The sequence below is a fragment of the Rhipicephalus microplus genome, chromosome 9 (assembly GCF_043290135.1).
Source record: "Rhipicephalus microplus isolate Deutch F79 chromosome 9, USDA_Rmic, whole genome shotgun sequence".
NCBI lineage: Eukaryota > Metazoa > Arthropoda > Arachnida > Ixodida > Ixodidae > Rhipicephalus > Rhipicephalus microplus.
In genome coordinates this window covers 101,843,918-101,870,013 of record NC_134708.1, presented here as the reverse complement: position 1 = coordinate 101,870,013, position 26,096 = coordinate 101,843,918, and the positions used below count along the sequence as shown (strand labels likewise).

The following is a 26,096-nucleotide window of genomic DNA, read 5'->3' as shown; positions in this document are numbered from 1 at the left end:
ACCAGAAAATAATCACCTTTTTTATTTTTGTAAGAAGTTACAGATGCAAGATGCTACAAGATTTCTCATGGGCAGCTTGACAAGCTTCGGCACAGTAAATCGTGAGAGAAAACGATAAACATACAATACGTAACACTAGGGCAATACACGAGCCCGCTTGAGTCCAGAGAAGCGTTTTTTCAAGATAAATTGTCAGAGATGGAAAGCATATATATATATGTATATCAAGATGCTTTAACGCACACTCGCAGCACGGTTTCCGGCTGTAGAGGTGCGTTGACCTTTGCTTACTTATTTATACTTTTGCCATCATGGACTGCTCAATAATATAGTCAAACGCCACGTTTTAAGTGGAAATAGGGTTGGCCTTCGGCGGATTCTCCGAAAGTTTCTCCAAGTGCACGACAACAAAACTGTGTCTCATGGTGACCCCCTCGGTTCTTGATGTAGTCTTCTTTTCGAGCAGGTCTCTGCAATACTTGCGAAAGGCTCCACGCTTTTCTTCCGGAATCTTGGCGTCCAGCTTGAAAACGGGCACGTAGAGGTCTGCAAAGTTGCCGTTAAGGAGCTTTAAGCCATTCTATCCCGTGTATTTGGATCATCAGTGACACTGTTTAGCTCGCGACACAGTAACTTCAATGTGCAGCCGATCTCCCAATTTTTATTCTTATAAGACATGTCTACCCGGAGAGTACATATTTGATTTAGCAGACGTCACTCTTTACAGTTTTACATTTCAGTGGTATAGTACGGCGGTATTACTGGCGCGGCATGTACACATTTGTTTGCAAGGACGTACGTGCTTGTACTGCATTCCAGCGACATAAAGTTCCACCTCAACGCCCGGCCATTACACTTCAGTCTCCTAGGCTAGCCCAGCGCGTTCATTTAACCACGTCGGTACTTACTTATACTGACTACTTCTCTCATCGTCTTCTGGAAATCGGTTCATAGATAATTGTTGGCGTGGACCATCTGAGGCGTTACGTGCAGGCGGCAGCGCCATCCGCAGCCACCAAATTCGCGCTTTTCATCTAGCGCAACTTTGTTCTTCACCATAGTGCTCCCCGTTATATTTTGAGCGCATGGGGCTGTGTTTTCTTGTCTCACGCCATTCAAGCCTTGCTAGTTCAGTGCAACATCTTTCATCGCATGACAACCGCATATCACCCGCAGACGAATAGCCTCACAGAATAATTTAATCGCACTTTCGGTGATATGTCGACAATGTACGCCGCTTCGGACCAGACCCATTGGGACACTGTCCTTAAATTCGTCACGTATGCGTATAACACCACTACGCACGCGACCATGGGGTTTCCCATTTTCTTTCTCTTGTGCGGACGTAAACCATCGTGCACGCTGGACGCTATCCTCCCCTACACGCCTGACTCATCTGAGTTGACAACAATTTCTGATGTAACCAGGTACGCCGAAGATGGCAGACAATTGTCTCGTACACTGATAACCGAGGACCAAGGCCAGAAGCTACGGCACGACGCCGACCGGCCTCTCACTTTTTTCATGACTGTTGCCCTGGTTTGGCTTTGAATTCCACCGAGTACTCCTGGCTTTTTGTCAAAATTACTGGCCTGCTACTACGGGCCCTACCGCATTCTCGCTCGTGCGTCACCAGTCAACTAAGAGATTGAGCCTTTTACACCGTCTGATGACCTACGTCGTCGTCGTAGAAAAGTTGTACATGTTAGTCGCCTGAAGCCTTATTATGACCCCGCTATAGTGACAACGCCTTAAGTCGCAAGGTTGGCTATGTTCTTCACCGAGGGCCAATGTAGGGAACAATTCGAGACGATGACGAAGCAGCCATCAAGGCAAGTTAGAGCCTTGGTGATATAAACCAAGGCTGTAACTTGCGCTTGCTTGCATTTCAGCCTGCTGACGTTCCTCGGTCTGCAGACGTTCCCCGGTCTCTCAGTACACCTGTACGTGAATGAATCACGTGACAAAGTGAATAAATTTGGTGATTAAAAATGACGCCAAAGATCCGTTGCAGTTGTCCTCTTGTCCCAGCTGTTCGATACTTACTAACTAGTGGATAGTAAAAATGAAATAATTGCGATACAGTTGAGATAAATGCCGTAGTAGAGGGTTCCAGAAAGTTTGAATATCTGGTGTTGTTTAACGTACACTGACGTAGACAGACAGGCTACTGCTATTTCATCTCCACAAATGTGACTGCCTTAGATGCATTTGAACGCGCTGCCAAAGGTCACCGGCCCAGCGCCATCATCACTGACTATTAGGTGTACATGCATAGTTATTCGACCTCAGTTCTCTTCAGACCGTTGATGGCTCGCCCACACAGAGACTGTAGTGGCCACTCTATACCAAAGTATTAAAGATGGATCACTATATGGGCCAGGCTTGTCATCTATCCATCTCATGTCGCGTAATCACGCTCACAAAGAAGTTCTCAATGTCGGCTATCACGAGGGTAGAAACGCTTGAATCCATGGTAAAGTGAACGAAAAACGTCTAAAATTATTTAATAACCAAATATAACCTGGAAGTAGTCCCACCAGTGAGCTCAAAATTATTAAGTTACTTTTGGCGCTGCCTTCGGGAAAGCTCACTAAAGGGCGCCACTACCTCGCCGAGTGAGTGAACTCCTCTTTCCCTGCGTCTGCGGTGTGCTGCGTTATGACGTGACTGCAATCGATGAGGGTAACAACCTGCCGGAACTCCCTACAAAATACGCCCGTTTCAAATATAGGCGTGATTGACGCTTTCGTTAACGGGGCAGTGCGAACTCCACAAGAAAAAATCACTAGATAACCCGTACGACACATCTCCTCTTGCAGTAGTGGAGCTTAAATGTGTTTGTTTCTTTCATGGTATGACGTTTTTGTTGTCGGGTTCTCTGCTTTGTCCGTGTCTGCACGCTTTTACACGATTAAACACGTATCACATTGTGTAGGTGCGTGTCGATACTATAAAACCATTTGATGTGAAAACGAACATACACTGCCTTCAATACTGCGACGAATCACTCACCAATCCAGGCGTCCACGTTTGGCATTATCCACTGACTGTCGTAAACAGAGCAGGACACGAGGTTTAGCCCTGCAACAGCTGAGGCCTCTCGCTCTGCTTCCTCAACCATTTCTGCCACAATCGGAGCATCGAAGAAGAAGCGTTCAGAATAGAACTCTGTCGGATCCTGCAAAGCATCGGCACGAGTATTTCTCCATCAAGTTAACCTTTCTTTCTGATAAACACAAGCTGGTATTATTGAGGTGTAGCCACTAGAGACTACACGAGTGTTTCATAGCTCGCATGCTTTATTGTTGCCCTTACAATATTGATTTCTTTTCTTTGAGTGAAACGCCAGCAGGTTGCGATAATCGAGTGCGGCTTGTTCCTGAGTTCTTAGTACAAAAAAAACATTAAATATTTTATGCACAATATACCCGTTTCTAGAAACGCACGCTGGTCAGGCAGGTCAAATGAACCTGTGTGTGTGCAGCACGTTAAAGACTACAGGAGACACTGAAGAATTGTGAGGCATTTTTGTAGGCCAGATTGGGCTATTCCAAAAAACGGTAGGAAGAGGAAGGCGGAAGCTTGCGACGAAAAATCTGTAAACAGTGGTTGTGTCAAGCCGACATTTCGACAAGCGTGCTTGTCTTTCTCAGGGCTAGAAGAGAACTGGTTTTTTTAGCGCTTGCGTGTCTCACGAAGCGTTTCCCGAAGTACAAAAGGTCGTGTATCACCGCAATAAGAATTTTGAGGGCATTGCACGCAAAAGGCAACTCTCATTCTACTGCCCAGTTAACAACTAGCTTCTGTCCTAGATGCAAGGCTTGCAAACACCTTCAAGATGGCATGATAGTTGAAAGCACTGGGGGTCATTATGTCAATCATACAAAATGTTGTTTATTCTGCACTAGTGGAAATATTATCTGCATGATGGTACGTTCATATTGTCATAAAACTATAAATTGCAAAAAAAGGACAACCTGTTATAGCTAGATTAAACAGCCATCGTGTGACCACGAGAAAGTAATTGCTGAAAGCAGTGGCACAACATTTTGATATAGCAGGACACAATTTCGACGATCTCGAACTCTACATACTGCGGTGAAACCTGCGGTCCGCTGGATAGAGAAAATGTACAGAGTCATACCTTATTGACAAGCTTCACACACTCCAGCCAGTAGATATAAGCGTTTCTGAAAGCACTTTTGAATTCATTCCGTATGGTACATACAGAAAAAAACCATTGCAAGTTAAGGCCTCCGTCTAGATGTTACAAACCTATCATTGATTACCTTCCGACAAACGGTTGGAAAACAGGTAATAGGCAACGCGCGTACTTGCTCAACTTACCATCACTTTATTATTTTCTCTTTATTCGGGTCTGTATATTTTATACTTCGTATTAATTACTTTTGTCTTGCATTACCAAAAACCTGTTCCTTCTTCACTCATACAACTCTTCGCAGCACCCCTCCCTCGCGCGCTTTCTCACACCCGCGTGTTTATTGTTGCCCCTCTCAATCCTTCTTTAGGATGGAAGAAAGAGTAGGAAGCGTAGACACGCTAGCACTAACTAAATCAGTTCTATTCTAGACGTGATGAAGACAAGTTCGCTTGTCGAAACATCGGCTTGATACTGTTTACGGATTTTTCATCAGATTTGGCTAAACATTCTTACTTTTGCTATGCGTACCCTTCTTCAGCAAACTAAGTTATGCTATCAAAATGGAAACCAAGACATTGGCAGGGCACTATAAATGCGTTTTCATTTTCAATCAACTTCTTATAACAAGAAAGCTTTGCGTTGAACACGCTTCACGATAATAGACGAGAGTGATTTGTGTTGATATACTCGTTAAAGAACCAGTTTGCTCTTTATAGGTTTTACAAATTTAGAACCTTTGTGCAGCTTTACCGATTTTATTGTAGCAGTAGCCCTTTACTAAAGGTTTATTTAAATAGCTTTCAAATCGAAGATAACTATGGAAACATTTAGGTACCGTATCTTCATGGTAATAATGGTAATAAATATTCAGCTAGGCTTACAAAAAGAAAAATATAGTTTGCCGCAACCTCCAACAAATATTTGTATCCACAAAATCTGATGAAGCAATCACTTTGCCTCGTCTGCTTCTTTGAACTTGTTTAGCTGTTTATGAACAACTTTCTAGCTTGCTAAGAGCTGTGATGTCGCTACGTATGGTCATGCCGTTTGGTCTGTGCAACGCCCCAGCAACCTTAGAGGGAATGATGACAAGCTGCTTCAACAATTTTAATGGGCGACGTGCATGTGTTACTTAGATGACATGATAATCTTCTCACCCACTTTCGCCAAACACCTTGAACACTTTTCAACTAGTCTAACAACATTCCGACATGCCGGCCTCCAGCTGAATTCCTCGAAGTGCCGCTTCGGTCTTCGTCAAATTACTGTGTTGGGCAACCTTATTAACGCTTTTGGTGTTCGACCAGCCCGGCAAAGGTACGCGCAGTAACGAACTGTCCCGTTCCGAACTCAATCCATGATGTTCGCAGTTTCTTGGGCCTAAGCTCTTACTTTCGCCGGTTCGTGAAAGATTTTGTGGCACTCGCGCGCCCACTCACAGACCTTCTGAAACACGACGTCCCGTTTTTTTGGGGTCCTCTTCAAGCCAACGCTTTCTCTCGACTAATCACCGCTCTAACGACACCACCGATACTTCCACATTTTGACCCAGATGCTTCTACAGAAGTGCGCACACACGCTAGCGCTCACGGCATCTGCGCAGTTCTGGCCCAAATTCAGCGGGGCACTGATCGTGTGATTGCATATACATGTCGTCTCCTTTCAAAGTCAGAGCATAACTACTCTATAACAGAACGAAAACACCCTGCCCTTGTCTGGGCGGTTTTGAATTTTCATCCTTACTTGAATGGCCGCCCGTTCCTTGTTGTCACAGATCATCACGCCCTCTGTTGGCTTTCTTGACTGAAGGACCAATCTTGACGACTTAGTCGTTGGGCATTGCGTCTTCAGGAGTACTCCTACTCAGTTGCCTACAAGTCTGGACGCCTCCATCTGGACGACGATAGCTTGTCCCGCTACCCTGTTGACCAACCACATGAATCAGTCGTCCAGCATGGCCCCAGCGTCATTTCCATGTCTAGGTTTCATCTGATTGGTGACGAACAGCGTCGCGATTTTTCCTTGCGGTCACTCATTACCCGTCTGGAATCTGCCCTTAACGACGTGTCACTACGCATGGTCGTTCTCTTAAATGGCACGGTGTACCATCGTGGCGTCCAGCCAGATGGCCCTGAGCTACTTCTAGTCATGCCTAACCATCTCCGTTCAGCGGTCCTGCAAGAGCTTCACGATGAACCAACTGCCGGCAACTTGGGCGTATCTCGCACCTTCGACCGCGTCCGGCACCGCTTCTTTTGGCGTGGTCTCGCGCATCTGTTCGACGTTACGTGGCCCCCTGCGGTAAATGCCAACGTCAAAAACGACCTGCCGCACCTTCTGCTGGACTCCTTCACCCGATCTCCATTCCTACCAAACCTTTCTTCCGTGCTGGTGTAGGCCTGCTCGGACCATTGCCCGAATCAAACTCTGGGAACAAGTGGGTCACCGTTGCTATGAACCATGTGACCAGGTTGGCCATCACTAGAGTGCTCCCCACCAGCGCTGCAATTGACGTTGCCGACTTTTCGATCCACGATGTAATTCTGCACTATGGCACTCCTCGGCAATTGCTCACCGATTGTGGACGCGCGTTTTCGTCAAGCGTACTCGATGACCTTTTGCACTCTTCCTCAACGAAACACATACGGACTACTTCCTACCATGCTCAAACAAATGCCCTTACCGAACGCCTAAATTGCATCCTCATGGACATGCCCTTGATGTATGTCTCATCTGACCACCATGACTGGTATCTAGCGCTACCTCATGTGACGTTCACCTATAATTAGTCTCGTCATGATAGCGCAGGTTATTAACCTTTTTTTATGCTCTGTGGCCGTAATCCGACCTTACCACTGGACACCCTACTACCGACTACTACACATCCACCGAGTGAATACGCACGTGATGCTATCGCTCGTGCCGACGACGCACATCAGACTTCCCGCTCTAGGCTGTTGGTTTTACAAGCAACCAAGAAGGGTCTCTACGACAGCAAGCATGTCAACGTTGTCTTTTCACCTGGTTCCCTAGTTCTTCTTTGGTGCCCAGTTCGTCGTGTTGGATTGTCAGAAAAGTTGATACCTCACTACATAGGACCTTAACCATATCATACGACGGGTAATGGACGTTACTAATGAGGTCATTCCAGTCTCCGGGACTAACCTGTTGTCACAGAACGAGCGCTAAAAAAGAGCGCGCCGCCAAATACTTGTGACAACGGGCGGCAGAAACGCCGCGAGGTAAAAAGAAAAAAAAAAGAAAGCAAACATCCAGGGCTCCCGGGCGCGCGCTCTCCCCGCAGAAGCACGGCTTCGCAGACGATCCTCCTCACCCCACATCGGCGGCCCAGCAAGACCGCGATTTTTCTAGAACGAAAGAGGCGGGGTCAGACCGAGTGAATCATCCTCCGGAGAGGGCAGTCGAACCGTCTCGTGCCTCTCCCCAGCCTTCGCTGCGTATCGCGCCGACGAAATGACGAGAAACATCTGGAAAGTCGCGCGCAAGGTATTTAACCGAGCAGCCGAGACGAGAAAACAGGAGAAGATGGAAGTTAGCGCCAGAGCGCGTAGGAATTCCGCCGTGTAGTCGGCGAAGGTTCTGCCTGTAGTGACAGAACAGGAGGAGACGGAAGTTAGCGCCAGAGCGCGTAGGAATTCCGCCGTGGAGTCGGCGAAGGTTCTGCCCGTAGTGACAGAACAGGAGGAGACGGAAAGTTAGCGCCGGAGCGCGTAGGAATTCCGCCGTGTAGTCGGCGAAAGTTCTGCCCGTAGTGACAGAACAGGAGGAGACGGAAGTGAGCGCCAGAGTGCGTAGAGAGTCCGCCGTGTAGTCGGCGAAGTTTGTGGTCCGTAGGGACGGCTCGAGCTTCAGGCAAGAGCGTGGGTTTACCGCTATCGAGCGAAGACGCGGGCAACAGCTGCGTGTGTGAAGCCGACGGATTTCCGGCGAAGAAGTTTGAAGAGTGGCCAATTGAAGACGGGAGGTTTCCTGGAAGAGAAACTTCGAGAACTACGGAACGACAACAACGCTGGACTTTGAGTGAGTGATTCTCGGAAAAGTATCATTCAGACTTTTGTTCCAAGGACTTTGGACTTAATAGGTTTTCTATCTCTTTAGTCCTTAAGTGTCTTGGTTGTTCAATGCATGCGACTGCATTGTAGTGCGTATTGTTGTCTGTGTCCGTTGTTTTGAGTGTGGCTGATTGTACTGTGTAGTACGTTGTCTGATTGGTGACGTATTGTATGTAACTACTGTGGAGTGTGCATTCTTGTGTATTGTTTTCGATCTGCCATTTTTGAGAATATAATATCTGTTTTGTTTATCAACTCTCGACTCTGACTTGTTCTTTGGGCCACAGCCGGCGTCCGCTGGCGCACCAATAAGGACCACTTCTAAATTGTCCACGCTTTCGTGGTGCGGTTCGGGGGGCCGATACTTCGGCTCTTGGAACTAGCCCGGCGATCGCCTCCCTAATAACGGGACAGGTGTGACAATTAATCTGGCGTCCGCGATACAGGACCTTTTGGTGCACAGTGTGTCCAAAGTGGTGAGAAAGAGCCTCGAGTTGCTGATAGTGCTATCGGAACGATTTTGTGTGTTGTTCAGTGTTCTCGTTAACGAGTGCAGGGGAGTGTTTCGATAGACTGATTTAGGCAGATACTTTTTGCACGCGGCAAGGTTTTATTTGCGAGTTGCGAGACACAATGGATCTCGAAAAGTTAGTTGCTCTTGGTGAAAAGATGGGTCTTTCTGGCGCCGAACTACCGAAGTGGGTCACCCAGAAGGAAAAAGAAGAAAAAGAGAGAGCCAAAGAAGAAAAAGCAGCCGAGCTGGAAAAAGAGAGGTTGGCGGTCGAAAGAGCCAAAGCGGAAAAAGAAGCTGAGGTGGAGAGAGAGAGGTTGGCGGCAGAGAGGGCCAAGGAAGAAAAGGCAGCTGAGTTGGAGAGAGAAAGGCTGGCCGCTGAAAGGGCGAGAGAAGAAAGAGAAGCAAAGGAGCGACAGCTGAAAGAAGAAAGAGAAGCGAGGGAGCGACAACTGAAAGAAGAAAGAGAAGCGGAGATGGCTGAAAGGGAACGGCAGCGGCAGCACGAAATTGAACTCGAGCGGCTCCGTTTGCAACAGCGAAGCGAAACTCCCGTCCAAGCTAGAGTTGAAAGCAGCGAACGGGAAGATCACGGCTTCCGCTTGAACCCAAGCAAGCTGCTCGTAGCGTTTGATGAAAGGAAGGACGACCTAGACGCGTACCTCCACAGATTTGAGACGATTGCGAGGAGCCAGAATTGGCCGGAACAGCAATGGGCAACTGCTTTGAGTACTTGCTTGAGTGGTGAAGCGCTCAGTGTGTACGGCAGGCTGACGCCGACCGATGCAGCCAACTACGCAAAGGTGAAGGCTGCTTTGTTGAAGCGATTTAGATTCACTGTGGAAGGATTTCGGGACAGATTTCGGACAGGAAAGCCAGCTGATGGTGAGACGGCTACGCAGTATGCCGCCCGACTTTGCCATTATTTCGACAGATGGATTGAACTTTCAGGGACAGCGCAGGAGTACGATGAGCTTAGAGAGCTGCTAATTAGAGAACAATTTCTTACTAGTTGCCACCCAAGCCTGTCACTGTACTTAAAAGAGAGGAAGGCTGACTCACTTGAAGACATGCTTGAATTGGCTGATCAATTCTTGGAAGCGCAAGGTGGCACTAATTTGGCCAAGGTAAAGAAGGAGTGTCCCGACGATTCGAAGAAATTGGCTCCCGAAGAAAAGAAGCGTGCACCAGAGAGCATTCAGCGATGTTTTCTGTGCAACCGAGTGGGTCATCGCGCGAAAAACTGTCGAACGATCTTTACGAGCCCTACGGTTGTAAAATGTTTTAAGTGTGGTCAGACTGGGCACAAAGCAGACGCTTGTCGGAACGGAGTGAGTCAAACTCACCAGGTATCCTGTGTGCAAGCAGCACCGAAATCTGATAATAATGCCGTCACCTATGGATTCGTAGAGTTGAAGAATGGGGAGAAAATTCCTATTGTGGGTGCTGTAATGTCAAAACAGCCAACCGGTGTTACGAAAGGAATGCCAACGCTGCTTGGAAAAGTTGCGGGCAAAAAGATTACGGTGTTAAGAGATACCGGCAGCTCCACTGTTATCGTGCGGAGAAATTTGGTACGGGAAAGTGAGTTGACAGGCAGAACGAAGCCGGTTTGCTTAATTGACCGTACAGTTCGGATGCTTCCCGAAGCAGAAATCGAAATTGAAACCCCGTACTTCAGCGGGAAAGTTACCGCTCTATGTATGACGACCCCCCTTTACGACCTTGTCATCGGAAACATCGTCGGGGCGCGAGGGCCGAATGATCCAGAATGTTTGGGAGAAGACCCGAAGATAGAGCCCTCGCCAACACAGCGGCCGCGAGATACAGTGAAGGAGCATCCTGTGACGGGTCTCACTAGAGCCCAAGGTGAAGCTGCGGCGCAAGAGACAGTGAAGGAGAAGACGATCGTGTCGAATAAGTTCACGTGCCGAGCAACCGGACTTACGTCGGCACGACCTCAACCGACCGACAGTGTAAAGAAGACGGAGTTGGCCAGCCGGGCAAAAAGTAGAAGCATGATCAAGCGGGTAAATAAACAGACAGGACCCGTCGAATGTAATGACGCGTTAACGGTGTCGGAAGAGACAACGATGGCTGAGACGACGCCTCAGATATCGTCGTGGGAAAGGGCTCGCCGAAAACGAACGTGGAAACACAAGAATAGATCGAGCGAGCACCGCAAAAAGGGGCGCAAGCGCTGTTCGAAGTACTCAAGATAGGTGCTGAGGTGGAATCAGAATGTGTTCGGCAGGGCTGAGTGACATATGTTGTGTTAATGTTCTTGTTATCCTGTGTCTCAAGTGTATGTCGAGTGAGTCAGTGTTCTGTGCGATGGTGTGATGTATAGTGTTGTATAATTGTTGGATAGACAGAACTTTGTACGTTTGTATTGTTTAGAATGTGTGATGAAGTGTTGTAGGCATGTACCTGTGGTTATATTTCAAGTGCTGTGGAATTGAACTACAATGTACGATTGTATCGAGTGATATATTGTGAATGTGAAGTGTCATGAGCGACGGATTGTGTTACAGTCTGTGAGAATGTGTGGTGACTGTTCGCGCTCGTTTGTGTGGTTTTGAATATTATGAGATAATATTCTTAAAGTGGGGGGCAGTGTCACAGAACGAGCGCTAAAAATGAGCGCGCCGCCAAATACTTGCGACAACGGGCGGCAGAAACGCCGCGAGGTAAAAAGAAAAAAAAAGAAAGCAAACATCCAGGGCTCCCGGGCGCGCGCTCTCCCCGCAGAAGCACGGCTTCGCAGACGATCCTCCTCACCCCACATCGGCGGCCCAGCAAGACCGCGATTTTTCTAGAACGAAGGAGGCGGGGTCAGACCGAGTGAATCATCCTCCGGAGAGGGCAGTCGAACCGTCTCGTGCCTCTCCCCAGCCTTCGCTGCGTATCGCGCCGACGAAATGACGAGAAACATCTGGAAAGTCCCGCGCAAGGTATTTAACCGAGCAGCCGAGACGAGAAAACAGGAGAAGATGGAAGTTAGCGCCAGAGCGCGTAGGAATTCCGCCGTGTAGTCGGCGAAGGTTCTGCCCGTAGTGACAGAACAGGAGGAGACGGAAGTTAGCGCCAGAGCGCGTAGGAATTCCGCCGTGGAGTCGGCGAAGGTTCTGCCCGTAGTGACAGAACAGGAGGAGACGGAAAGTTAGCGCCGGAGCGCGTAGGAATTCCGCCGTGTAGTCGGCGAAGGTTCTGCCCGTAGTGACAGAACAGGAGGAGACGGAAGTGAGCGCCAGAGTGCGTAGAGAGTCCGCCGTGTAGTCGGCGAAGTTTGTGGTCCGTAGGGACGGCTCGAGCTTCAGGCAAGAGCGTGGGTTTACCGCTATCGAGCGAAGACGCGGGCAACAGCTGCGTGTGTGAAGCCGACGGATTTCCGGCGAAGAAGTTTGAAGAGTGGCCAATTGAAGACGGGAGGTTTCCTGGAAGAGAAACTTCGAGAACTACGGAACGACAACAACGCTGGACTTTGAGTGAGTGATTCTCGGAAGAGTATCATTCAGACTTTTGTTCCAAGGACTTTGGACTTAATAGGTTTTCTATCTCTTTAGTCCTTAAGTGTCTTGGTTGTTCAATGCATGCGACTGCATTGTAGTGCGTATTGTTGTCTGTGTCCGTTGTTTTGAGTGTGGCTGATTGTACTGTGTAGTACGTTGTCAGATTGGTGACGTATTGTATGTAACTACTGTGGAGTGTGCATTCTTGTGTATTGTTTTCGATCTGCCATTTTTGAGAATATAATATCTGTTTTGTTTATCAACTCTCGACTCTGACTTGTTCTTTGGGCCACAGCCGGCGTCCGCTGGCGCACCAATAAGGACCACTTCTAAATTGTCCACGCTTTCGTGGTGCGGTTCGGGGGGCCGATACTTCGGCTCTTGGAACTAGCCCGGCGATCGCCTCCCTAATAACGGGACAGGTGTGACACCTGTCTGCAAACACTCCCAATGACGTAGTCTACGTCAGTATGTTGAAACCATACCGCCGCTCTTTTGAAGAACACGGATAAAGTGCACCGAGCCGGTGCTTATACAACCTGGGGTAATCCTACGTAGCTATTGCATAAAGGGTGAACCATTCTGTGGACAGAAGACGACGAAGAGGACTGGTTTCCTCGCTGTGTGCTGTGCTCCGTATTTATCGGAGTAAATACACTGGCAAATAGTCACAGCGCGTCTCATTTTACGTAACCATATATACAAATAATTAAGGCCTGGCGTTGTCTGCCACTGCGCCGCCGCTGGTGTGCGTAAAAACATTCGACCAAAATTGGGGACATGCTAAATAAATCGAAAACACCAAGGATATAGTGGCATTCGAGCCAGGGTCCCCTGTGTGCCAGTGTACAGTTCTATCACTTACCCACGCAGGTGCTTGCGATGCCTTTGCAAACTGGGCTTAGTCAGGCTTGATGCCAGGAAAGAAATCACAGTAATTTGAGTAATGAGGCATTTCAGAACAGTAAAGAAACAACCAGGTTCAACTTAATGTGAATTGCGAAACAAGTGGGTCCTTGAACGCTCTCACCCATTACGAGAACTTCTCGTTCACGCATTAGCTGGGGCGCCTACCTACTGTAGGGGATTATGCAGATTACAAAAGCATCTGTCATAGTTTTATATCATCGTCAGCCACAGCTTGAAAAAATTCACAAAATTTCTTGCAAATCTGCAGCAGGAATCACGCTTACCCGAAGAATGATGAAGGCAGGCGTAGTGAACTCCTGCCCAATATAAAATGATTCATGGCGTGGTGGGTACCTTGCAACTGTGCCTGAGCAGCTATTCAAACAGTTTTAAAAAAAGGCTGCGAAATACAGCGCTTCCACATTTCGCTGTGCCAGTGCTGCACATTACGCGCATGCCTGGCGGTGTTTTTTAAAGACTATAGTCTTCGTTGGGGACCTTCAATGCAAAACGTTTGGTCGTTCTGTCTGTTTATTTGTCTGTTTGTCTAGCCTTAACGGTACCGGGCACTTTAAACGGCACCAGTGGATATCTAAAACGGCCGACCCAATCCGCAGCGCCCACCAACGTTGCTCATGGTTAAACGTTCATACTTGTGAGATTGTCAATACAAAAGCAGTCATCATGCATATCTGAGGCACTATAACAACATGTATATAATCTAAAGGTGCGTCTTTTACTAGAAAATGCATACATAGGTTATTCTAAGGACCGTAGCGTTTATCACGCGGTGCTGACCGAGTAACGCTTGCGCGAAAAGGGAAGTGTTTCCAACGCTTTGCTAAAATGACACGGTGGTGGCACCTACCCGTCGCCTTGCGTTATACAACTTATCACCTCTGAGACGGGTGCGCGCATCTCTCCAGACGTAAGACTATTGTCTTTTGAAGACATTTGCAGATTGACATGCCGATACAGGGCCAAATCGTTTTCTTTTTATTACATGTATTTTTCGGACTTTTTGACTTTGTGACAACGCCATCGACACTGGATATTCTGAGACACGAGCTCTTTAACGCTCATGAGCTAATATTGTCACAATGCAGAAACAGCAGCGGTTGAATACAAGAAACTCACTTTAATTGTACCAGAACACTGGCAAACTGATTGGAAGAGAACCTCGTCTTCTTCTCTCGCTGCACGTGTTCTTCGTTATTCTCTTGGTGCTACATATTCAAAGTGGCATTTGCCCCCCTCCAGAGAGCAGCGTCCCATTGCTCTTCTACAAAAGACGGTGTAGTAGATGTATGGTGTAAATCAGTCCAAAAAGTAGGGCTTCATTCGCACAACGTGCGCGATTTCTGGTTTTTGCTGGCGAGTTGTCGAGGGGCTGTCAGGAACGACTACGTAATTACCGTCGCTCAGGCGTTGTAAAACTGTGTAAGGGCCAAAATACTTCTTCAGCAATTTTTCAGACAGTCCCCGGCGGCGGATAGAACTCCATACCCAGACTTTGTCGCCGGCCCGATAGAAGACATGTCGGTGTCGCAGATTATAACGTTGGGCGTCGTAAGTGTGCTGCTGGGTGATTCGGACGCGCGCAAGCTGCCTCGCTTCTTCTGCTCGTTGGGTAAAAGATACAGCGTCCAAATAGATGTCATTGCAGTCGTGCAGTACATGGCGTCAAGCATCGTCGTCACTTCACGGCCATGAAGGAGACTGAACGGCGTTCTTCGTGTAGTTTCTTGCTGCGCTGTATTATAGGCGAACGTGATGTACGGTAGAATGTCGTCCCAGTTCTTGTGATCTACGTCAACGTACATACTCATTATGTCGGCAAGAGTCTTGTTGAGGCGTTCTGTTAAGCCGTTGGTTTGTGGATGATAGGAAGTGGTTTTCCGATGGGCTGTTCCACTGAGCTCGACAACTGTCTTCAGGAGTGCGGCCATGAAAGCGGCACCTCGATCTGTTATTATGATTGTGGGAGCACCGTGCCTCAGGACGATATTTTCTACAAAGAATCGTGCGGTTTCAACGGCGGTGCCACTTGACAAAGCCTTTGTTTCCGCGTAGCGCGTAAGATAATCAGTGGCTACTATTACCCACTTGTTGCCAGCATAGGAAGTTGGATATGGTCCAAGGAGATCCATTCCAATTTGGGCAAAAGGTACCGTGGGCACTTCAATTGGTTGTAATAGTCCAGCTGGTTTTAACGGTGGCGATTTTCGTCGTTGGCAATTGAGGCACGTGCGCACGTAATGCTTCACAATAGCTGGAAGTATTGGCCAGTAGTATTTCTGTTGGATTCTGGCCAATGTGCGTGTGTATCCGAGATGACCAGATGTTGGCTCATCGTGGCAAGCACAAAGTATCTCCTCACGGAGTGACGTCGAAACGACAAGTAGGTGGGTGCTTCCTGTGGGAGAAACGTTCTTCTTATAGAGAACACCACTACGTAAGCAGAATGACGGCAGGCTCCTTGCAAATCTTCTAGGGACGGTTGTTGTCCGGCCATTCAAAAATTCAATAAGGGAAAGCAACTCACTGGCTTCTTTCTGCCTGCACGAAATCGTATTGGTGTCAACGACTCCTACAAATGCCATGCTGTCATCTTCTGTGTCATCGTCGGGCTTTATCGGTGACCTTGATAAGCAATCGGCATCAGCGTGCTGCCGTCCGAACTTATACACGACCATCATATCAAACTCTTGAATGCGTAAGCTCCACCGTGCGAGCCGACCAGACGGGTCTTTCAAGTTGGTCAGCCAGCAAAGGGAATGATGGTCGCTGACTACGTGGAAAGAACGACCATAGAGGTACGGACGAAACTTCATAACCGCCCATACGACAGCAAGACACTCTTTTTCCGTTGTGGAGTAGTTGGACTCGGCGCGGGAAAGCGTCCTACTAGCATATGCGATCACACGCTCGGCTGAGTCTTGCCACTGGACGAGTACAGCGCCTAAACCCACGTTGCTGGCATCTGTATGGACCATGGTAGGAGCATCCTCATCAAAGTGAGCAAGCGCAGGCGGAGTCTGCAGGCGTTGTCGGAGATCGTCAAATGCCACCTGTTGATCGTCGCCCCATGTGAACGAAACGTCTTCTCTTGTGAGTCGTGTTAACGGCGAGGCTATGCGGGAGAAATCGGCAATAAACCTTCGGTAGTATGCGCATAGGCCAAAGAAACGCCTGACTGCTTTCTTGTCTTTTGGTATCGGAAATTTTCTGACGGCCGCAATCTTATCAGGATCAGGTCGAACACCTTCATGGCTCACCACATGGCCTAAAAATTGGAGCGCCTTGAAACCGAAATGACACTTCTCGGGTTTCAGGGTCAGGCCGGCAGACCTTATTGCCCTGAATACCAATAGCAGCCTGCTCAGGTGTTCCTCAAATGTTCTCAAAAAAACAATGACGTCGTCCACATAGACCAGACATGTCTGCCACTTAAGGCCTGACAGAACGGTATCCATCAGTCTCTGAAATGTTGCGGGGGCTAAGCACAATCCAAATGGCAAGACTTTAAATTCATAAACCCCGTCAGGCGTTACAAAAGCCGTTTTTTTCTCTATCTCGCTCGTCGACCTCAATTTGCCAATACCCACTTTTGAGATACATTGACGAAAAGTAGCGTGCATACCTCAGCCTGTCGAGTGAATCATCGATGCGCGGTAATGGGTATACGTCTTTCTTTGTCACACGGCTCAGCTTGCGGTAGTCGACACAAAATCGCAAGCTTCCGTCTTTCTTTTTAACCAGCACTACCGGCGATGCCCAAGGATTTCTTGACGGCTGAATGACGTCATCATCGAGAATTTTCTTCACTTGTTCCTGGATTGATTCACGCTCTTTCGGTGCCACGCGGTATGGGTTCTGTCGTATTGGTGTTGCCGTCTCCTCCGTTATTATCCGATGCTTCGTCAGTGGCGTTTGACTGACCCTCGAGGTCAATAAAAAACAGTCTTTGAACTGGTGAAGAAGATCTACCAGACGCTGTCTCTGCGCTGGTGACAAATCCGTGGTTACGTCGATAGGTGGTGGGGCTGACGTGGCTTGTGGCTCGTCTTGTTGTACTACACAGCGCTCGCGGATTTCGGTGATCTCGTCGAAGTAGGCAACTGTAGTGCCTTGTGTAATGTGTCGTCGCTCGTTGGTACAATTCGTCAACAGAACCTCTGCTTCACCGCACACAACATTGACGATACTTCTGGCAATTGCAACACCGCGAGAGAGTAGGAGCGTCAATATTTGTTCAGCGATTCCTTCTCCAGTATTCTGCTCGCTGCACGTGACTAAAACAAGGCGGCACGATAACGGAGGTACGGTCACATCGTCAATGACTCGTAGGGATGTTCGGTGTAGCGCTGCGCTTTGATCCGCTGAAAAGGTCAGTACACCGTCCAGAATATTGATGATGGCACCATATTCACGCAAGAAATCCATCCCCAAGATTGCCTGTTTGCAACACTCAGAAAGAATAACAAACGTTGCGACGAAAGGTGCATCCCCTATCTTAATTCTTGCGGTGCACTTTTCGGTAGGTGTGAGTAGCTGCCCTCCAGCTCCTCTAATCTGTGGTCCTGTTCATTCCATTCTAGCCTTCCTGAGCGTGTCTGCCAGACTCTCACTCATTATTGAGAAGTCCACGCCAGTGTCGACCAATGCCATGACGTCATGTCCGTCAATCGTAATTGCAACTTCGGCAGTAACAACCCCATCTTTTGTCGATTCATTGAAACTGTGTCTCTCTTCGCTCGGCAGTATTGGGGAATTTTCAGCACTTCGACGATTCGCAACCTTCCCCCCTGAGGTCGCTGCTTTTAGTTTCCCCGGCGTGGACTTGGAGATCTCCCTCTTGGCATGTCAGTGGTGCTCCGTCTAGAGGATGGAGAATAACGAACAGGATAGGGTGAGCGTGACCGAAACCCAGGAGGAAGATCCCGCGGGGTGATGACACTCGTGTCGACGTCAGGTGTTCCGTTGAAATGACGCCGAGGAACCGCGGGAGGAAACCCTTGGTACCCTGCGGTGCGATACGGTCAATACCGAACGATGTGGCCTGCTTCCCCACAGTGAAAGCACAGGGGCCTATGATCAGGGGTACGCCAGATGTCAGTTTTGCGAAGTGGTGGCCGCCTCGGCATCGAAGTTTCTCTGTAGTGCCAAGGTGCTGTCGGCGGATGTTGCCGGAGGTACTGATGTGGCGTCGGCACGTTCGCTGACTGTCGGCGGACTACGTCTGCATAGCTTGCCCTGGGAGTGCTCGTGTTCGGCTCAGGAAGCGAGAGCGCTTGCCTGATCTCCTGGTGTACAACTTCCGTTACTGAGGCGATCGCGCAGTCATTCGGTTTGGCGACGAGCTTCTTGACCTCTTCTTGTACGATTTCTCGTATTAGTTTGCGCAAACAACCTTCGTCGGGTGTTGTTGCTGTGGTCGTGGCTGCCACGCTGATCGGTGCACTGTGAGTTGGGCGGTCATACTGGCGATAACGTAGATGCAGTGCTCGTTCGATAGATCTCGCCTCCTTGGAGAATTCATCCACACTTGTAGGCGGGTTTCGTACGAGACCAGCGAACAGCTGCTCCTTAACGCCCCGCAGGAGGTGGCTAACCTTTTTCGCTTCGGGCATATAAGGATCTGCTCGACGAAATAGCCGCGCCATGTCCTCAACAAGCATCGTAACGGATTCATTTGGTTTCTGAATCCGTGACTCGAGGAAAAGCTGTGAGATTTCTCGTCTTTCATTGCTCGCGAACGTGTCAAGGAACTTCTGCCGGAACTCATCCCAAGACGACCACACGCGATTCGTGAACCATGTTCGGGCTCCGTCTTGCAGCGGAAAATAAACGTAGCCCAATTTCTGTGTGCTATTCCACCCGTTAACATTCGCTGTGTGCTAGAATTCCTCGAGCCAGTCATGTGCATCCTCATATGCGTTTCCGTGGAAGTCAACCGGAAGTCGAGGGTTCAAAACAGTCACCTGTGTCGTGCTTGGGCTGGACATGTTGAGGCCAGTGCTTGCAGGTGCCGTCATGCTTTCTGGCACAGTCACGCTTTTCGGCAATGGACCAAACTCCGGGCTGAGGCCTAACAGGCGCCGGCTGCTGTCGTGAACGGGGGTGCCGATGCGCGGAAGTCTTTCTGGACTAGACGCGGGACTGTTGTCAGGCGTCCCGAACATGTACCCAACGCCTCCACTAGTGTCACAATGTAGAAACAGCAGCAGTCGAATACAGGAAACTCACTTTAATTTTACCAGAACACTGGCAAACTGATCGGAAGAGAACCTCGTCTTCTTCTCTCGCTGCACGTGTTCTTCGTTGTTCTCTTGGTGCTGCATATTCAATGTGGCAATATTGCGAAAGTTTGTTCTGGCCATTGCTGCATGGATAGAAATTACGAATTTGCTATTGCATAAACGCGCATGCCATGGTTTATTGTCTATGCCTATGACCATATTAGCCATGGGTAACTTAGATAAAAGGCTTGATGGCACACATGCCAGGCCTGTTACCTTAGTTATGCCATGATTTTAAAGTCATGCTCATCCTACCATAGGGCCATACACTGCCTAATGAAACGTCTTGCTGGGCAAGTTACTGCATAGGTATAATGCAAGAAAGTGGTGCAGTAAGGTCAAAAAGACGGTTACAAAAAAACGGGGTACATGAGACTAAGATATTGTTGAACAGACAGATAGACAGGCAGACAGACAGACAGACAGACAGACAGACAGACAGACAGACAGACAGACAGACAGACAGACAGACAGACAGACAGACAGATAGATAGATAGATAGATAGCATGGTGCAAAGTGCCTTTCCATCACGAGGAAGTGCTTGGCAGTCAAAAACTTGATGGTGCATATAATACAAAAACATAACAAATGCAAAAATTTACGTTTTCTGGTTTTAGAGTCGCAGGCAAGCGAAGATACATAAATTCAACATGATGACTTCACACACACAAAAAAAAACTCTTTAAAACTCATGCCATGCGCTCACCGGAACGTAGTCCTTCCACTCTCTTGTGCAATGGAGCTCGTTCATGACGTCTGTGATGACCGACCCCGTAAGCGTAACGAGAGCTCCTTCACCGCCTTGTTTCAGCAGAGAAAACATGTTTCGGTAAGCATTCTTCAGGTCTCGGACGCACTGAAGAGCAAGGAAGGAGTATATTCGGTCAAACTGGCCGTATTTGTCAATTAGAGCCCGTGGGTCATCCTTCTCAATGTCAAACAACTCATAGGAAATGTTCGAGTGACTAGCGTGCTTGCGTGCGTACTCCAGTAAGATCTCTTCTCTGTCGACGGCAACGATCCTCCGACAGGGATGCACTTTTTCGAGTAGCGCATCTTTGGTGAATCCTCCAGAACCGCAGCCAATGTCGAGGTACTGATGTTCATCGCTAGCGGGCCGCTTGAAATGGACGTATTCTAGAGCTTCAAGTTTGTGAAAGTAGCCAGGCTTTTTGGCAGTTTTCAAGATCGAAGGGTCGAAATAGCAGGAAGATTTGTGCGTCGAATCCACACTTTGCGCTTCCTTGCTGTTGGTCGGCATAATGACGATGGACCTCGCGTAGACTTTTGCTTCTCAGGGAGGTGCACGTTTCTGCTCTGCTCACCTTCTGAAAAAAAAGAAAAAAAATAATAGCAACTGCTATTCAATGGGCAGCAACACACATAGACCAAGTCAAGGGCACCTGAGATAAGAAACACTCGAGTGTTATTCGGATGGCATTGAGAGATAGATTATCGGTGAAATAGGCATGATGCATAGGTAAGAAATTATCAGCTGCTATTGACCGGGTCTGTTGAACGGTTATCTGTTGTTGACTGAATCTTTTGTCAGCTGTTCAATAGAACACCCCGTCTTTTGGGCTGTGAATTCAGTTGACATGATCTGTTGACCGGTTATCCGTTGTAGACAAAATCTGCTGTTGGCTGCTCAAAATAACACCCACTGTTTCAGGCTGTGAAGTCCAAATGATTTGTGTGATGCGGCCGCCTAAAAGGTCATTGATTCTGGGAAGTGCGTGTATTCCCAATAGACCAGGAGGCGTTATAGCGGCACCTAGAAGAACGATTTTTTTAGTACAAACGCGTAACGTAAACGTGAATTAAGTGAGACAACGATAAGCGCGTTCACACAGAAAACTTTTTCGAAGTAATGCCCCTCGCTCACTGAAAGGTATACATATGTAGAGTGCTTACATTCTCGCGTTCATTGGACAATGATATCGGTGATAAGACACCAAGCAGCTGTGGGGAGAGCTCCTTCCCCGCAATTTTTCAGCAGACCTAACATGCTGTGGTACAAGCTATTGATGTTTCGTGCGTGCTCAAGCACCAGCAAGGAGTATAGGCAGTATTCATACTTAGGCACTGTCTACGTTACGCACTCGTATTTCAAGTAATCATGGATTGCATGCCCAGCTGTCATGGTCTAATGGTTATAGCACTCGACTACTAACCAGAAAGTAGCAGGATAGAATCCCAGATGCTGCAGCTGCACTTTCTCTCGAGGCCCATGTATAATTTAAGGACCGTGTATTTAGATATCTAAGGCATGTCAAAGCAGCACCATTGGTTGAAGCTTCGGGCACCCTTCACTAGGACATCTCACATATATTTATAGGTGCTTTCGAACGTGAAACGCAAATAATAATTATTATCATTCTTCTTTTAATTTTCTGTACAAATGCAGGGCAGAGCCCACCCAGCTTTTCAGGGGCGGAGAGCACGACGGGCCCTCCGGGTTTTGTGACAACTTTCTAAAGATTGGGGGTTCTTAGGTTTTACTTAGCGTGGACTACCCCTCCCCTCCCACTTAGAAGAAAACAAGAAAGCAATGCACACTGCCGGTATATATGAATATATTGTATTTATAAGTTGTGCTTACATCAGTATAATATTTTTTGAAGTTCTAGAACGCGGCAAAAGGTAAGAAACTTTGTACGCAAGCAATGATTTGTTTCTATCACCTACCACATAGCGTCAGCTTGAATTGCTATAGACCCTATTGTTGTTTACAAACGCAGCTGCTGGATAGCATCCGGTTTCGCGTGCCGGTGTGTCCTAGGAGTTTTGGTGAGCAACAGAAACCTTAACGAGTAGATTTTGATTTTCGAAGTTTTCTCCTTGTGACTGGTCATATATTTCAAATCCACTTTCTTTTAGGCTAGATACAACTTCATAAGAATTAGTTCTTGACATTAAACGCCTGCCTTTTACCTGAAAACAGTAAGAGAGCTTTTTCTTATAGCAAAAGTTATTAGGCCAGTCAACAGGCTCCGACTTTTTTTGACACTCTAAACAAGCTCGCACATCTTTCGTGGACCTGACAAACCTTCTTCCATGCGCAATGACGTCAACTAGGCGATGGGTCAGGTTGACTTGACTACCGTTTGTGGAAACCAGGTTTAGACCAACCGATGAGCTGCGTGTTGCAACACGTTGTCAATCACAGAATAGGTGGCCAGTAAAAGAACGACGTATTGTGGGAGGCACCGTCTGCTACCGGCTTCCAGTTCGAGAAGAGTGCACGACGGCGAACCGCTTCGCCTCAAGCCGCAGATTATTCGGGATTTGCGCACGCGGTTGCTCGTTTATCTTCGTCCTGATAAACCATGGTCGGTTGTGTAGCCGTTGGCTGCTCCTACTCGAGCGTGAAAGGCAAACGCATGAATCGATTGCCACAAAACGAAGAAAGAAAAATGAGGTGGGCCGCGGCTGTGAAGAGAGGCACGGCGACAGGTAGCCTTTGAGTATACACGGAACGTGAAATTCTGAGTGTGCGAATAAAATTTTATCACAGATACATGTGTATTCCACACTAATAAAAGCTTACGTATGAATTTGCTGTGAAAGCTATATTGAGAAATAAACTGTCGCGCAGGCGCCCCTAGCGAAGATATTATGGGAACGCGCGGGTGAAATCTACCTGACATACGATATGAGCGCCGGCCATTGTACCCATATATATAACAAAAAAGGCAAAAGCTTCATTCGAGAGTCTGTGTACAGGAAGCGCTGGACGAGTGCATTTGCGTTTATCTTGGTCAAACTGTGTGCCAGGGCGGCAATCAAAGGAAGATGTGCGTTAAACAAGCGCAGGGTTTAGATTATTCGGCGCCATCTATGTCTGACTGTATTTTTTATGTGCCGCCCTGCCGCGCAGACTAATCAATATCAGCGTTTATATAATAAGCGGCTGGCTTAGACTAAGAAATGCATCTAATAGCGCACAGAAGGCGAGAAAAAAAAAAGATATGTTGATGGGCTCAAAAAGTGCTGCGCGTCATGCCGATCGACCAACGATGTCGGCCAAAGCAGCGATCCCGAAATGAACTTTCAGCACACTGCTATAGTCATCCCCATCCCGTGAGATAATTAAAATAGTGATTTTTTATCTGCAGTAACGTATCATACAATGAAAACTGTTTTCTGTATCGACTGATCTGATAGCCCAACAGACAGCACCCCCGAGCAGCATAAATGCATTTTAGATCATTTTTGTGCGATAAAATGTTTCTCTACCGTTCATAGCTTTCGTAGCTTGTCATTGTCACAATCGCAGTTACCAAAAACAAAAAAAAAACAACTTCTAAAGCACTGACATTGCACGGAGTGGTTTTTTTTTAGGGGCAAAGCTCCTTATAGCAGCCCTTGTTCATCCCTCGTAGCCATTGCAGTATGTAACAAGTATAACATCTCGACTTCCATGGTGGTGCCAGTGAGTGATTTCGTCTGTGCGTTGTTGAACAACAAAAAATAGTGCTCAATGTACATGCCAATGGCTGCTAATGAAAAATGAGAGACAGGAGCATTCGGCTTTCAGTAAGCGCGCACGCTGCGATCCTTATTAGCAGCCATTGGCAGGAACATTGAGCACTATCTGAAAAGAAAGGGTTGCTACGTCATACTCGCTGGGTGTAACTTCCTTAGTTTTTGAAAGGTTTAGCGAGCGTTGAGCCGCAGTGCCATGATTACAATAAACTAGTATATACCATGAGTAAACTCGAGGTGGTTAATGGGGGGGGGGGGTGAATGAACTCGATGTGGTTAATGGTGAACGAACAGACGCACGCACGGACGACGGATGAACGCATGGATGGTCACACAGACGGACGCATGGACGGAAGGAAGCAAGAACGAATGGACGGACGAATGCTTCGCCCCACTCTCCATCATTCACTCCGTGGATATGCTGCCATGTTTTTTTTGAAGGGAGCAGTACAAGAATGCGCGCGTGCCGCTGCTGACCAGCGTGGTGCGTCGAACTAGAAGCCGTCGTATCCCTCAGTTCCCTGTGATTGCCCATATTACCGGTCACCTATTGATGCCACTGCTCGTCGAAGGAGGTTGTTCACACGCAGGAAAAATGCGCTAGCTTTTCCTGCGCGTGTTGCTACCCAAGAGACTTCCGGTCACTTTATGTATTACTCTCTAGCATTGAAGCAGAATTCTTTTACTTTAAAGGGCCAGTGAAAAGGCTCCGAAACGCGCAGGGAAAATGTACGAGCTTTCCTGCGCGTTTCAGAGTCTGTTGACTGGCCCTTAAAAGTAAAAGATTTCTGCTTCAATGTTAGAGAGTGATAAATGAAGTGTCCGGAAGTTTCTTCGGCAGCAACACGTGGTGCTGCTATTACTACGTTAAAACCGACCGAAAAGGCGAATATGAATCTCGGAACCACACTTGTACGCAACAAAAGTCTAGGTGACACGCTAAGCTTTCAAGTGCTTATAGGTATTGTCCTACGTTTGGGAAACTTAACTAGTACTGTTGGACGCCTATGGTTTAGAATAAATATTTCAAATTTACCTGTTTAATGGTTCAGACAGTGAAAACATAGGTTACGTGCCGGAGATAACGTAGAGTGGTACTTCAATCAAATAATAATAAAACAATATTTGCCTAATACCACCTTGTTAAACAGGTGCATAGCAAAACATGCTTGGTAAACAGTGCGTAAGAGAACCGTTGCACATTTAGGTGTCTGCAAACATACGTAGTAAAAACGTCAAAAAGATAATAAGTGCCCAAGAAAGCAAGTAACAGCTTCTTTTACTAATCTATGTTTTAGTTATAGGCTTTTTAATTTTTTTTATAGTGCACACTTAGGGTACAGTGGTTTGGTCCTCAAATGACGTAGATTTTTTTTAATGATCAAGTTCAACGAACTCCTGAAAACGCAAGAATGTGGGCCGCTTCAGTCATCGTACGTTGCGGGTGAATTTACACGCCACCTTGAATTTCACACAACAGGCTGCATGAACACCTTCACGTAAAATCAAGCTTTGCGAGCGTTACGCATTACGAAGCAACATACTGCAACACGCAACAACAGGATCATCACGATAGTGTAAAGATGCGTGCCGGTGCGAATACATACACCGACACACGTTAGCTCAATCGCGGGGAAAACACATCTGATAGTGGGCACACCATATAATGATCCTGTAGCTGCTCAACACAAATGAAACTGCTTAGACACGTTTACTTCTTAGCGCACAATGAACAAGCGTGCTAAAACAAGGAACAGAAGTTATTAACAGGTCACAGCTTACGCGTCTTATACACGATCAAAGGTTACAGATAATAACTGCCGTTTTTGCCAAACGGTTATTTAACCAATATAGGGATCTCTTGCAAGCGGGGATACCTTCGAACGCTAGCGACGTCCGGAGTGGGTGCCGCTCGAATTCAGTGCAGCACCTCCGCAGAATTCACGCTCCACTTTCTCACTATGCTTCACACTCCAGACAAAAAAAAAAAAGCTCTCTCGTGCTTCGCTTCGCACAGTCTTGCCTTTATCCTGATGAAATGATACCCACAACCTATATTTTCCAGCACACATATCCCGGCTTAGTGCCCGCAACACCCTCCCCTTCTCACGCATTTATTCGATCTCTTTTCTATT

At 47.6% G+C, this 26,096-nt stretch overlaps 1 protein-coding gene across 1 annotated transcript; it reads right to left on the bottom strand.

The window, feature by feature from the left end:
• LOC119163125 (uncharacterized) lies at positions 1-22,647 on the bottom strand. The gene is made up of 4 exons (XM_037415067.2): positions 22,523-22,647; positions 20,180-20,801; positions 3,016-3,181; positions 1-546 (listed from the first exon to the last, which is right to left on the bottom strand). The coding sequence occupies exons 2-4, from the start codon at positions 20,732-20,734 to the stop codon at positions 347-349; spliced, it is 921 nt and encodes a 306-aa protein (XP_037270964.1). The 5' UTR covers positions 20,735-20,801; positions 22,523-22,647; the 3' UTR covers positions 1-346.
• Between the last annotated feature and the right edge of the window lie 3,449 nt (positions 22,648-26,096).